This window comes from Caretta caretta, chromosome 4, assembly GCF_965140235.1.
Source record: "Caretta caretta isolate rCarCar2 chromosome 4, rCarCar1.hap1, whole genome shotgun sequence".
Classification (NCBI taxonomy): domain Eukaryota; kingdom Metazoa; phylum Chordata; order Testudines; family Cheloniidae; genus Caretta; species Caretta caretta.
Genome location: NC_134209.1, coordinates 37,249,354 through 37,264,574, shown reverse-complemented (window position 1 = coordinate 37,264,574; position 15,221 = coordinate 37,249,354). Strand labels below are relative to the sequence as shown.

The following is a 15,221-nucleotide window of genomic DNA, read 5'->3' as shown; positions in this document are numbered from 1 at the left end:
ATATACTCTTACTGGTGAGAGAAAAGTTTATGAATCGAGTCTGTCCCCATTCCCATTTGGGGAATGTTTCCTTGAGCCAAATTCATCCCTCATTTAACTTTAAGTGGAATTGAACAGGGTCTGAATTTGGCCCTTTGCCACAGGTTCACACTAAGTAACAATATTCAAGGAGAGAAACCTAGATAATTTAAAATACACATCGTTCCATGAAATACCTTTAACATAAACTGTTAGTTGTAGTAAGTACCCAGATGAATTTAAGTTGGTTTACAAAGGCAGACAACCAGCTATAAATTCTAAAGAGACAATAAGCAGAGCTCCCAAGCTTTTTATTTTGCATACATTTAGAGGACTGAAAAATGCAGTTAAAATTAATTGGTTTAATTTTAAAACAACAAAACATCTTTGTTAAACAATTTGACAGTAGTTTGGGGTTACGATCCTGGACTTACCAAGTTCTGCTAAATTGCCAAATGCAACAAGGCACATTTCAGTCAGAGCTGCATTTTGGCAATGAACGCCCAACAATTTCACTAACGTAGGGATAACGCCCATATTGATAAGTTGAGATTGCAGGGTATCTATACAAAAAGAAAATACAATGACAAGTTAGCATTTCTGTTTGCAGTACTGATCTCCTTTGAAACACAAACATATTTTTCACATTAATGCTGGAAAAGTCATTAAAATATCACACACGCAACTTCTAAGCTTAGCAAAATTTAAATACCTATCCTATCTACTCTTCTGTTTTAGAGCTGATCCAACCATGGGATATAGATCCAACACCTTCTTTATCTGGGCACGGGATACACTCCCCAAAATTCCCTCTTTGATCTGGCCAGAGGGTATGCCCTACATGTCAAATTATTGAAAGTTTTGTATGCATCTCCCATGGCAGGAATGGGACCAAAATAATTTAGTTGAATAAACAAAATAGTATGAGTTCACACAGTTCAGAAGGCTCTAAATATATATTAGGCTTGATTTGGAGCCCACTTACACCAGTGTATATCAGAAGTTTATTCCACTGAAGTCAACAGAGTTACCTAAGTGTAAAATCTGAAATCAGAATCAGGCCAATGTTTCTAAATAGCACTCTCTCTTAAAATGTATGTGTGTGTGGGGGGAAGAATGAATATACATAGCCATTGAAATATACATGAAAAGCTATATAAATACATGAGGTCACAATGTAGACTATGAGGAGCTTGAGAAAAAAGAAAGTTTAATAAAGACAAAAACATGGAAGTTGGAGAAAAGTCCTTTAAAGCCATAGCAATAAAATCCCTTTCCAAGAATGGAAGTTTACAGTATTTACAGATAAGGAAGTTAATACTCCTAGATGTCTGCAAACAGAAAGATGCTTTATGATAGTTAGGAAGAACATGACTTTTTAAATTAAAAAACTGATTATTTATAACATTTTTTTCTGTTAAATGTTTTATCACACAGCAAAGAAGAGAAAAACATATTTGTTTCACAGTTGAATAGAATGAAGTAAACATGGACATACCATATGCTAGTTGGCAATTTCCCTGAAACTTTTGATTTCTAAGACATTTAGGTATATAATGGACTGTTTTTTTAAAGGGCTTGATTCAAAGCCCACTGAAGTGAATTAGGTTTCTCTTTAATTTGGACCTGATTCTGCACAACCAAAATCAGTTGGAGATTTTATTTCTACAAGAGCAGAATGAAGTACATAAAGAATTGCATAGATTTTACAAACAGCTCAAAAATATTGGTCAAATTTTGAGCCTAGCAGATGTGGTGCTTTCTCTCACATTCTGAGTTAGAATTTGAAAATCAGCACAATCTTTAAAAGAAAAGCTATTTATAATTCTCACATAACAAAAGTTATTAATTAATTTCCTGGAATTTGCATTCACAGTTTCTCTCTTCAGGATAAAATATTAGTTTGTTAATTATAATAATCAATAATCATGTGCACAAAATAAGCAGATGGCCACTTCAACTGTTACAGATTAATGAAGGTGATCAGGAATCATTATAATTGTGGCTCAGCATCTTAAATCAAATAAAATTGTGTTACTTACCAGTAACTGAATTTCTTTTATTGGGTTATCTGTTCCAAAGAGCCGGGTTCTCTTTAGGCATATGTGAGAGCACCACCTCAGACATTACAGAGCTGTTGAAATTGTCAAATTTCAGGTAAGTAAACATATGCACTAGCGCATGCATTGAATGTCATTTTACCTCCAGACTACGAGTGTGTCACTATCACACCCTCCTTCGGTTCCACTGCAAGCTGACTGTAGTTCTCAATAGAGAGGCAGGTGGGACAGAATGGATCTGTGGGGGAAATGAGCCAATAGGAGAACTCCTGTTACTGGTAAATAACCTGTTGTTCTCCTTAATTTGGGATTATCCTCCACAGATTCCTACTCTTTGAAGATTCTAAATCATTATCCCTGAAGGAAGGAAGGGTTGAAGAACAGGGGGGAAAGTGACAATGTATTCTCCCCTGGGTACTCAGTGTCTGAGGAAAAAAGACAAAGTGGAAAGGACTGGATAAATCCTTTGGGAGGAAATGGGCATCCTGAGGACTAATTTATTTTTATGGAAGACTAAGCCATACATCTTTCAGCAGGCCTTGCAGCTGACTGACATTATCGGCAGTTGGGATGACCAGTAAGGAAACACAATAAGAGCATGGGACCAAAGACACTACTTACGTATGGACTGAAAAAGTAGGCCTTGTATCTGATTCAGTACCAAATTCTGCTCCCGCGGAGTAGGAGGCTGGCTCAACTAAAAACAGGGATGTCCTTATAATTTATGTGGCCCTAAACTGTCAGTAGGGAGGAAATTCAAGCATAGATGTTGTTCTCAGCTGGAATTTGTGCAGAGGGTTTTCTCCTTTGCCACAGAGCAATATAGGATTAGCTTGTGAATTGCAGAGAATGCATGGGATTCAAGCATCTCCCTTGCCTTGCTTGTAATTAAGGCTGGGCCTGCTGTAGAATCTCTAATTTTCTGAGATTCCATTTAGTTCTGTGACTGTTAAGAATATGAAGTTGTCCCTGCTGGCACTAGAAGGCCAGGCTCTAATGTGCCTAAATTTAGGAAAATGCTTTTTCTTGAATTTGTGAGTGGGATCCCTGAAGAAAATGAAATTGAAGGTGAGTTGTTGATGCTCATGTTCAGGGGATACCTTTGAGAAGAAGATTCTCTTAACTGAATTTAAGTCTCTAGTTGATGCTCTGGGATGATGAGGGAGAGGTACAATAGCTGAAGAAAAGAACGCTCAACTTCTCCTTTGACAAAAGCCCTGGATCACTTCTTAGTTCCAGAGACTTTTGAAACCTAAAAGTGGTTCAGTCTTCAGATCAGTAATTAAGCGCAATAATGCCAAGCAACAGCAACACTGAGGCTCTTCTGCTGATGAACACAGACTGGATAATTCAGAAACATAGAATCATAGAATATCAGGGTTGGAAGGGACCCCAGAAGGTCATCTAGTCCAACCCCCTGCTCGAAGCAGGACCAATTCCCAGTTAAATCATCCCAGCCAGGGCTTTGTCAAGCCTGACCTTAAAAACCTCTAAGGAAGGAGATTCTACCACCTCCCTAGGTAACGCATTCCAGTGTTTCACCACCCTCTTAGTGAAAAAGTTTTTCCGAATATCCAATCTAAACCTCCCCCACTGCAACTTGAGACCATTACTCCTCGTTCTGTCATCTGCTACCATTGAGAACAGTCTAGAGCCATCCTCTTTGGAACCCCCTTTCAGGTAGTTGAAAGCAGCTATCAAATCCCCCCTCATCCTTCTCTTCCGCAGACTAAACAATCCCAGCTCCCTCAGCCTCTCCTCATAACTCATGTGTTCTAGACCCCTAATCATTTTTGTTGCCCTTCGCTGGACTCTCTCCAATTTATCCACATCCTTCTTGAAGTGTGGGGCCCAAAACTGGACACAGTACTCCAGATGAGGCCTCACCAATGTCGAATAGAGGGGAACGATCACGTCCCTCGATCTGCTCGCTATGCCCCTACTTATACATCCCAAAATGCCATTGGCCTTCTTGGCAACAAGGGCACACTGCTGACTCATATCCAGCTTCTCGTCCACTGTCACCCCTAGGTCCTTTTCCGCAGAACTGCTGCCTAGCCATTCGGTCCCTAGTCTGTAGCGGTGCATTGGATTCTTCCATCCTAAGTGCAGGACCCTGCACTTATCCTTATTGAACCTCATCAGATTTCTTTTGGCCCAATCCTCCAATTTGTCTAGGTCCTTCTGTATCCTATCCCTCCCCTCCAGCGTATCTACCACTCCTCCCCGTTGAGTATCATCCGCAAATTTGTTGAGAGCGCAATCCACACCATCCTCCAGATCATTTATGAAGATATTGAACAAAACCGGCCCCAGGACCGACCCTTGGGGCACTCCACTTGATACCGGCTGCCAACTAGACATGGAGCCATTGATCACTACCCGTTGAGCCCGACAATCTAGCCAGCTTTCTACCCACCTTATAGTGCATTCATCCAGCCCATACTTCCTTAACTTGCTGACAAGAATACTGTGGGAGACCGTGTCAAAAGCTTTGCTAAAGTCAAGAAACAATACATCCACTGCTTTCCCTTCATCCACAGAACCAGTAATCTCATCATAAAAGGCGATTAGATTAGTCAGGCATGACCTTCCCTTGGTGAATCCATGCTGGCTGTTCCTGATCACCTTCCTCTCATGCAAGTGCTTCAGGATTGATTCTTTGAGGACCTGCTCCATGATTTTTCCAGGGACTGAGGTGAGGCTGACTGGCCTGTAGTTCCCAGGATCCTCCTTCTTCCCTTTTTTAAAGATTGGCACTACATTAGCCTTTTTCCAGTCATCCGGGACTTCCCCGGTTCGCCACGAGTTTTCAAAGATAATGGCCAATGGCTCTGCAATCACAGCCGCCAATTCCTTCAGCACTCTCGGATGCAACTCGTACGGCCCCATGGACTTGTGCACATCCAGCTTTTCTAAATAGTCCCTAACCACCTCTATCTCCACAGAGGGCTGGCCATCTCTTCCCCATTTTGTGATGCCCAGCGCAGCAGTCTGGGAGCTGACCTTGTTCGTGAAGACAGAGGCAAAAAAAGCATTGAGTACATTAGCTTTTTCCACATCCTCTGTCACTAGGTTGCCTCCCTCATTCAGTAAGGGGCCCACACTTTCCTTGGCTTTCTTCTTGTTGCCAACATACCTGAAGAAACTCTTCTTGTTACTCTTGACATCTCTTGCTAGCTGCAGCTCCAGGTGCGATTTGGCCCTCCTGATATCATTCCTACATGCCCGAGCAATATTTTTATACTCTTCCCTGGTCATATGTCCAACCTTCCACTTCTTCTTGTAAGCTTCTTTTTTATGTTTAAGATCCGCTAGGATTTCACTATTAAGCCAAGCTGGTCGCCTGCCATATTTACTATTCTTTCGACTCATCGGGATGGTTTGTCCCTGTAACCTCAACAGGGATTCCTTGAAATACAGCCAGCTCTCCTGGACTCCTTTCCCCTTCAAGTTAGTCCCCCAGGGGATCCTGGCCATCCGTTCCCTGAGGGAGTCGAAGTCTGCTTTCCTGAAGTCCAGGGTTCGTATCCTGCTGCTTACCTTTCTTCCCTGCGTCAGGATCCTGAACTCAACCAACTCATGGTCACTGCCTCCCAGATTCCCATCCACTTTTGCTTCCCCCACTAATTCTACCCGGTTTGTGAACAGCAGGTCAAGAAAAGCGCCCCCCCTAGTTGGCTCCTCTAGCACTTGCGCCAGGAAATTGTCCCCTACGCTTTCCAAAAACTTCCTGGATTGTCTATGCACCGCTGTATTGCTCTCCCAGCAGATATCAGGAAAATTAAAGTCACCCATGAGAATCAGGGCATGCGATCTAGTAGCTTCCGTGAGTTGCCGGAAGAAAGCCTCATCTACCTCATCCCCCTGGTCCGGTGGTCTATAGCAGACTCCCACCACTACATCACTCTTGTTGCACACACTTCTAAACTTAATCCAGAGACACTCAGGTTTTTCTACAGTTTCGTACCGGAGCTCTGAGCAGTCATACTGCTCCCTTACATACAGTGCTACTCCCCCACCTTTTCTGCCCTGCCTGTCCTTCCTGAACAGTTTATAACCATCCATGACAGTACTCCAGTCATGTGAGTTATCCCACCAAGTCTCTGTTATTCCAATCACGTCATAGTTCCTTGACATCACCAGGACCTCCAGTTCTCCCTGCTTGTTTCCAAGGCTTTGTGCATTTGTATATAAGCACTTGAGATAACCTGTTGATCGCCCCTCATTCCCAGTATGAGGCAGGAGCCCTCCCCTCACAGACATTCCTGCCTGTGCTTCCTCCCGGTATCCCGCTTTCCCACTTACCTCAGGGCTTTGGTCTCCTTCCCCCGGTGAACCTAGTTTAAAGCCCTCCTCACTAGGTTAGCCAGCCTGCTGGCAAAGATGCTCTTCCCTCTCTTCGTAAGATGGAGCCCGTCTCTGCCCAGCACTCCTCCTTCATGGAACACTATCCCATGGAACATCAACCCAAAGTTCCACCAGTGTGTGATCCAGAGTAATAGACACTCTGTCAATGTGTGACAGATACAGGGCTAAATTCAGCCATAGAGTAAGGCAACCTGACTTCTGCTGAAGTTCCGTTGGCTTACATCAGAATTAAATCTGTCTTAACAGGAAGTACAATTTTTAAAGCCTGAAGGCTTTTTCTTACTCTTAACATTTATCCACAGCACATACCAACTCAAGTATGACAGTATTACATGAAGTCACAGTGACAGCAAGTCCTACGTGTTCTATGAGGAGGAAAAGCACAGTCGTGTGGTACAGATGCAGATACAAGGAGATATACGGCAATCAATACATGCGCCAGTGTAAACAATTACCTACCTAAAACTTGAATTTCAATGGCTCCGTGTCCTTCACATGACACACATGGTAACGCCAAAGAATGGGATCTGGGGAGAATATCCCAAATTGAAGAACTTTATTTTGTGAATTTGAGATTAAAATATTAATTTAGGTTAGGCCAGGATTCTGGATAGGATTTCCAACAATCTTAAAGATCTAATCAATGTTACTGATGGAATCCTAAACGGAAAATTTGTCTCATGCAAGACTGTGACAAATTAATTTAATCCCCAACAAACAGCTGCTGGTATTCAACATGTCAATATTAATTTTTAGATAATATACTTAAAAATTAAGTTATTATATAAAATTTAAGTGATAATTATTGTTCCACTATTATAAAAAATATATTTCACCTACTTTTAAATTCACTGAGTTACTTTTCATTTTGTATAAAAACACGACAACATTGTTTTTGACTATATTTAAGTATCTTTACAGCTGCAGGCACAATTAACATTTTTAGCTGTGATGCAAATGAAACACAAACCACAGCAGGCAAGAGAATTAGCAAAAGGTAAGTCTTAGAGAGAAGCATTACTCGAATATTGATTACTATTAGGTGCCATAATGATTATACCATCGATCTCCCCTTCATTCCTAGTATAGTTACAGTTTCTAGAGAAGGACAAGACATGTTTTTTAAAAAGCAGAACATAAATCAACCCAAAGAATTGATTCCAATCACATACTGACTGAGAGTTTGCAAGATTAAGAGAGGCTTAGCTGTTGTATAACACAACGTCTACATATTTTACAAAGGCACTGAATGAAAGACAAATTTGACGGATTAAAGTTTAATCTGAAATTAAATGAGAAATTAATCTATAAATGAAAAAGATTTTATATATAGATTTATGCGCACGTACACACACACACACTGTATCCACTTCATTTCTTACCTATAACTTCATTGCCTAGGAAACAAAGTACAATTGGGGTGGTTCCTTCAACAACTGTACATGCAAATTTTACTAAAAGCATCTGGAGAGTGCTTTATAAATCTCAGAACCATAATTAAAATTAATTACCCAGTTTGCAGTCTGATCCTGCAAACCCTTACTTCCATGAGTAGTCTCAGTTCACAGGAGTATGCGGCTAACAGGACTACTTGCATTAGCGAGAGCTATTCACATGAGTAAGAGTTCGCAGGATCTGGACCGTGTTTTGCCATTCCTCCTTCCGCCCCCATACATATACACAGAAAGATATATACTGACAGCAGATCTGATGGGGTGGGGTGGGGGAAAATGCTGAACTCATTAAAAGGTGCCAGAACTGCTGCTGCTGCAGCCCAGCTACTCTGGACCCCCACTGGAGTTTCTGTGATTTATAAACGTCAGATTTCAGCCCATTCTTTGTCATGTCATGAAGGAAAAGCTCTACAAACACATATGACATGTTCATTTTATTTCTAGTTGTACATGGAACATATCTTGCACTATTAGTCTTAAGATGCAAGGTGAAGAGGGGAGCAGTTTATGTCAGATCAGTTCAGATAGTAAAATAAGACTGCGGCAGAGGGAGTCAAGATTTTCAAGTGCTGGTAGAAAGCGAAGTCTCCCATCAACAGAAAACTCTGACTTCTAGCACCAAAGGGTTAATAGCAAAATAGTTTTAGTTTCTAGGATACATCTGAAAGTGCTATGAGAGATGGCAACCCTTGCATGTCCCTGTGACACATGAAAGAATGAGATACTGAGAGGGATACAAAGAAATATTTGAGAAACAGCGTGCCTAAACACAAGCAGGCCACATTCCTTTTATAATAAACAAGGACCATACACAAGATCCTTAGCTTGTGAACTTACAGAACAATGTTATGAATGGAGTTACAGCTGCAAGCTAAACCAGTCCATCTGGTCAAATTAGACCGTTCTAAATAAGCACAATGCATAAAAATTGTAGATTATTTTACTTTTTCTAAAATAGAAAAATTAACTGTATGTCGCAAGTCTCCAGTTACTTGCTTTGAAAAATCCGTATGTGGTAAATACCTTAGTCCAACAACTTGAGATAAACTCCGCTTTAGATAACTTCAGCAATGAGTCTCTCGTATGCAAAAAATAATGTAGTTTTGGTTTAGAAGCTATTTGAAACTGAGAATATTAGCAAACTGAGAATGTTGCATATTTTAACAAAAGGTTTAAAACAAAATAATCAAAATAATTTGCATGGTTTTTAACCCATAAAATGCAAATCATTATAAAAAAACCTTGTTAAGATATTCACAGGTAGTCAAATGCAGCTCAGACCCATATGTTTTGTAATTACTCTTTGTTGGACAGATAGTAGAACGTAAAGGAGTGTGAGTGATTAAAAACATGAAGGGAACGTCACAGTTCCAACCTGTAATTTTGTAGCACAGCAAGCTAAGTAGGAAATGGTAAAGGAAAGAATACAACAACAGGCAGAACCGCTCCTTCCAAGGCTGGGAATTTGCTTTCTAATTATTTTCCCATATTCTTTTCTTTTAGCTTTGTCTCGTTTTTTTTTTTAAATAGCTACACACAAGCAATGTAGGATCAGACATTTATGAGTAAATGTTAAGAAGGATATCCCTCCTTTTGTGGGCACAATTTTTGCAGGCACAGAATGAAATTGTGTATGCAATCTGAGTAAGTGCCCTTCGAACTTCCTCCTTTTCACCTGCAGTTGGGCAGCTAAGAAGTGCAAGTCCTCAGATCTGTGCCCAGAGTTCAACATACGGTGCAAAAATACAGCTGTACGTTTTTTGGGCTGAAATTGCGCTCCCACAAAAGGAAACCCCCACCCTTCTGAAAATAACACTTTATAGTCTTTGGACCAAATTTTCAAAGTAGGTCACATGGGACACCTAGAAAAATGCACATGTACCTGTTGTTCTCCACAAAACAAAATGTGTCCACAAGCAAACAGGAATTTTGTGAGAGCGAAACAGGCCAACTACCCATTTATACATGCAATTATCTGTGTGAACGTCAATGAAAGGTTATATAGGCCAAAGTATTTACTTCTCATCGGAAAATTTGGTCCTTTAAGTCATTTCTTCATGTTAATTTGGCAAATCATTTAGGGCCCAATCCAATATCCACTGAAGTCAATGGACAGACTCCAAATGGTTTCAACTGGTGTTGGATCAGGCCCTTAGGCTCATGTCAAGATTAAAGCTCTATTAGTACTGGCTAAAGCCAAGAATAGTGTGGCTAGTGGACACTCATTGTTCTCACGGGAATACATGTGAAGTTTATTGACTGTGTCCAATTACAGAACGGATTTTCTTTCTGGATAGAAGTAATTCATTCCGTATTTATAATTGTTTAACTATTAAACGCTGTTTATCTTAGATCTTACACTCTTCTTCGAGTGCTTGCTCATGTCAATTCCATTCTAGGTGTGTACGTGTCCATGTGCACAGTTATCGGAGACTTTTGCCTTATTGGTATCTGTAGGGTTGGCTGTGGCGCCTTCTGGAGTGCCACGCTCATGCGTCGGTATATCAGGCGCGACGGTCATACGCCTTCTCAGTTCCTTCTTACCACCCATGGTGGTTGGTCGGAGCACCTCTCCTCTTTGCTTCACAAGTGGTCAGCGGTTCTTTCCCTTTCTATTTTGTGCGTTGCAGGCTCGGCCCACATCCAGCAGGTCCTACTGGGTAGAAGTAAGCCTTCCACTAGAGCAAACTACCTTGTCAAATGGAAACAATTCACCTGCTGGGCCTCGACCCAAGGGGTTAGGCCTGACTGCAGTGAGGCCTCTCAATCCTGGACTACCTTATGCATTATCAAGCTCCAGAGCTTCTCCCTTTCATCAATTAAGGTACACTTGGCTGCCATATCAACCTTTCACCACCCATTCCAGGGCAGGTCGGTCTTCACTGATAACATGTCCAGTTCTTGAAAGGTCTGGAGCAACCCCCAGGACCCAGTCTCTCCGTGGGACATCTGGTGCTCACGCGGCTCATGAGAGCTCCCTTTGAGCCCTTGGTGTTCTGTTCCCTTCTTCTGCACTCCTGGAAGGTGTCATTCCTGCTGTTGATAACTTCTGCCCAGAGGGTCTCTGAGATTAGGGCACTTACCTCGGAGCCGCCCTATATGGTGTTTTTTCAAGGCTAAGGTCCAGCTGCGGCTGCATCCAACTTTCCTAGCCAAGGTGGTTTCACAATTTCACACGAGCCAGGATATATTTTTGCCAGTCTTCTTTCCAAAGCCTCGTACGTCTGAGGAGGAACGTAGGTTGCACTTTCTGGACGTCAGAAGAGAGCTAGCATTCTATATTGAGAAGACCAAGCCATTTTGCAAGTCAACACAGTTATTTGTTGCAGTGGCAGATAGGATGAAAAGGTTGTCCAGTATCCACCCAGAGAATTTCATCTTGGATCACCACCTGCATCTGATTTTGCTATGATTGGGCAAAGGTACCTCCAACCGCAGTTGTAACTGCCCACTCGACTAGGGCGCAAGCTTCGGCGGCAGCCTTCCCAGCTCATGTGCCAATTCCAGATCTCTCCACGGCCACCACCTGGTCGTCCAGTCACACGTTCACATCTCACTTTGAGCTTACCCAGCAAGCCTGAGATAACGCTGGCATTGGTAGAGCAGTAGTACAAGCCACATGTCTGTGAACTCCAAGCCCACCTCCAGGGATACTGCTTGTGAGTCACCTAGAGTGGAATCGACATGAGCAAGCACTCGAAAAAGGAAAAAACGGTTAATTTTTGTGACTGTTATTCTTTGAGATGTGTTGCTCATGTCCGTTCCATTACCCGCCCTCTTTGCCCCTCTGTCGGAGTTGCCGGCAAGAAAGAACTGAGAGGGAATAGGGCCGGCAGAGCCTGATATACCAACACATGAGCGCGGCACTCCAGAGGGTGCCACAGCCGACCCTATGGATACCGCTCAGGCAAAAGTCTCCAACAACTGTGCACATGGGCACGCACACCCCTAGAATGGAATGAACATGAGCAACACATCTCAAAGAACAACAATTATGAAAAGATAGGTAACGGTTTTTTGTAATTAGTTTACCCAGAGAAGAACTCAGTGGAGCCTGGTCACTGAAGCAAAACCAATGAAATACCTCTAGACAGCAAAAAGCTCTGCTTTTGGATTGGTCTATCTCCCTAGCTATCAGAAATAATGGATGCCCCATTAGTCCCAGTTAATGCAGGGGAATCCAGAAATTCAATTTCTAGGTAGGAAAATCTATTCATCTCAAGACACTTTACAGAGAGAGAGAAAATAATGAGATAACACTTCACAGAACTGGATACAGTATGACTCTCAGACAGCAGAGCAAAACACTGCAGAGAAACTGTGTGGAGTAGAAAGAGCAAAATGTGTAATTTAAGAGCAGCAAGGAGGTACTGTAAATAGATATTCTTGCATAATATTAGGCTAAGAGTAGAGATAAAGGTGGCAAGAACAAGCAAAGGGGAGAAGAGGTTGGAGGTTAGTTACATGGATGACTCTCAAAGGAGAGAGTTCCAGGTAGATGGGACTGCAAAAAGCAGGCAAACTATTCCCAACCAGAAAGAAATTACAGAGAAGATTTTAAGACGAAAGAACAGTGGTCAGAGGAGTAGGTGGATAAAAGATTGACCGCTTAAGTCCAGGGGACCTCCTGAAAAGTACGACAATTTTGGCATCAGTTTGGAAAGTGTGAGAGTTATCTAAAGACATAAAGAGCTTCATCTCAGGCACTCTGAGAATGTTACAGTAAGGAAGCTAGATATTCCCATGTTGGAACGTTTCAATTGAGGAAATGTGCTGGACTTGAGGGAGCAATTTGATTGGCTAAATTCCTAATTCATGGCATTATGGGGACATGTGCACATCCTGGAACTACTAAGCTCTACTCATTTTTGCCTTTTTTTCCCCCCTTAATGGGTACAACTTTCAAAAGCTGGCACAACATGTGAAAATATGCATCAGTAAATTGCCTCACTTGCATGCACAAACAAAATGTGCACTCAGATACCCATTTGCGTGTATAACTCCTCTTCTTAGAAGACTATATTTGCTTAGATTCAGTAATCAAATGTTTTTTCATGTTAAAAAACGTCCAATAATGTACCATTTTTCCTAAACCTCACTGTCCTACCCCATCTAAGTTCCTCAATTTATTATTATTGAATAGAAAGAATAGACACTTATTTACTATTTACAGATATTAAGAGTGTTATACATGTATCTAAATTACTCCCCAATTATATGAAATAGAATAACATAAGTGCTTTTATATATAATTTCACTGTAATGTAATGTAAATGTAAAAGTAATGAAAGAGAAAACTGTCTGGTCTATACTTGTATTTAAGTAATCATGTTTAAAAAAAAGGCAAAGTTAGATGACAGGGATAATTTTCACATTTAAAATTGTAGTACCCTTTTTTGACTTAATGCAACCTGATTTTTCTCTGGAAAGGTATTTTTTCCAGTACAGTATCCTGTATCAACGTGTACCCCTTTTAAACAGGTAAGTAAATACATAATTCAAGGTGCTTATACAAACTTTATACAGTATGCTGCTATTTTTATGGTATTGTGAATCTGCACAGCAGGAGAAACTAATATTTTGGGAACATTTACTTTGAATAAAAATATCAAGTTTACATATGGAATTGAGATATTTGGTTGATTTTTAGGTTTGGGGTTCTTCTGGCAGACATAAAGCAAATTTTCAGTGGTGTTTACCATTCTCATTGCTATAGTTCATCAGCATGCCACAAAAGACAGTCAAGAGCTTCTCATTGGCTGGATCTGTTTTACTGCACAGTGACCTTAAATGGTCTACTACAATCTGTGCACCACCTGCATGGTCAACTGCACTCCTGCCCTCATCTGTAAAACAAAGAGTTAAATTTAAAAAAATAAAATAAAAAAACACCTTAGCGTTCCAAACATAACCATAAGCATACAAAAGGAGACGTTCTTAAACAGAGTTAAGTGTAATCCCTTCAGTGATGTCAAATTCATTTTCAAGGCCACTTGTGGGCCAGATTTTAGAGGACCAGTGCTAGGAAAGAGAAACCATCCTACAATAAAAGGATTAATCAGCTGGTACTAATACTTTTATAAATAACAAGTTCAGTGTTTGAGTCAGAGCCACAGGAGGTAATAATTAATAATACTTTGAACATATGTAGCATTTTTCTATTGAAGGATCTCAAAGCACTTTACAAACACTAATGTGTACACCATTGGGAGGAAACTTGTTCTAGCCACTATTAAGATTAATAAATTCAGGCACAGAGAATAAAGTAACTTGCTCAGTTCTACACAGCAAATGAAGAACAGATCCAAACACATGACAGGGGATATAGTGAGGATCTTGTTTCCCAGTCACCAACTCTGTTCACGAGATCCCACTGCCTCCCTCCATATTCTTTTTGCTTTTCCACCCTAAGTTTAAAATCACTATGAAGATTTACTCTGAATTTCTAATAGGCTGAAATGCTCTGGGCCTTCCTGTGTAACATGTCAAATTCTTCATATCAAACTCACTCTCTAACTAATCAGCTTTTAGAGCTCTAGTGTAGGAAGCAAAGAAAAAGGGCGCTTTATTCGTGTTCAACCCTAACACATTTTTTCTCAGGTTGGTAACCAGTGGCATACAGCATTTGATATTCTGAATAGTTGGTTCCCAAAAGCAGGCATGTCAAGATGGGTTATAATTCGAGCCTGTCGGAAAATTTTAATGAAAACAAAATCCTGATGAAAAAGCAAAAATGAAGTTTTGCACACAGAAAAAAACATTTTTTTAAATTGTTTAGTAGCATTTTCCCTTTCAATTGTAATTCATTTCTTGGGCTCTCTCTCCCCATTCTTCCACCCCACTGAGTTCGAGAGCCAGGCTGCAAAGTCTTCTCCGGTATCTCCTCCTCCATACACTCAATATGAAATGAGATTGCTCAGATTCTGAGAATGGATTTCCACTGCTGCAAATACTTCAATCTTCTGTAAAAGAGGTTTTAAATCATTTAGTTCTTGTTGACATGAATTCTATAAAAGCTTGCTTTGGTCTTTCGACAGGGTGCTCAGTAAAGTAAAGAGGAGAAGGCTGAAGATGAGAGAAAGAACTCTTGGTGGTGGGCAACAGAACAGCTGGTCATCTCAGGTTTTCATTTTAGCACCACATATATGGTGTTTTGCTGAACAACAATACAGTCACACTGGATACAGGCACAGTAACAAAAGAAGAAGAGTAACGCCACTATGAGCTTCTTCTGTCTGATTAATGCCTTTGGAGGAATGACTCAAACCAACCATGGAAATTCTCTTGGAAAACTGCGAAATTTAATCTGTTTGGGGGT

General features: G+C 40.9%; 1 protein-coding gene across 5 annotated transcripts in view; it reads right to left on the bottom strand.

The window, feature by feature from the left end:
* RAP1GDS1 (Rap1 GTPase-GDP dissociation stimulator 1) overlaps positions 1–15,221 on the bottom strand; it is a 155,201-nt gene that overhangs the window by 27,824 nt on the left and 112,156 nt on the right. For 4 of the 5 annotated variants that reach the window (XM_048846605.2, XM_048846606.2, XM_048846608.2 and 1 more), the window contains 2 exons: positions 13,603–13,749; positions 453–581 (listed from right to left, as the gene is read on the bottom strand). In XM_048846605.2, coding sequence (XP_048702562.1) covers positions 453–581; positions 13,603–13,749 — 276 coding nt within the window. The remainder of the gene's footprint in view (positions 1–452; positions 582–13,602; positions 13,750–15,221) is intronic. The other variant, XM_048846607.2, reaches the window with a different exon arrangement.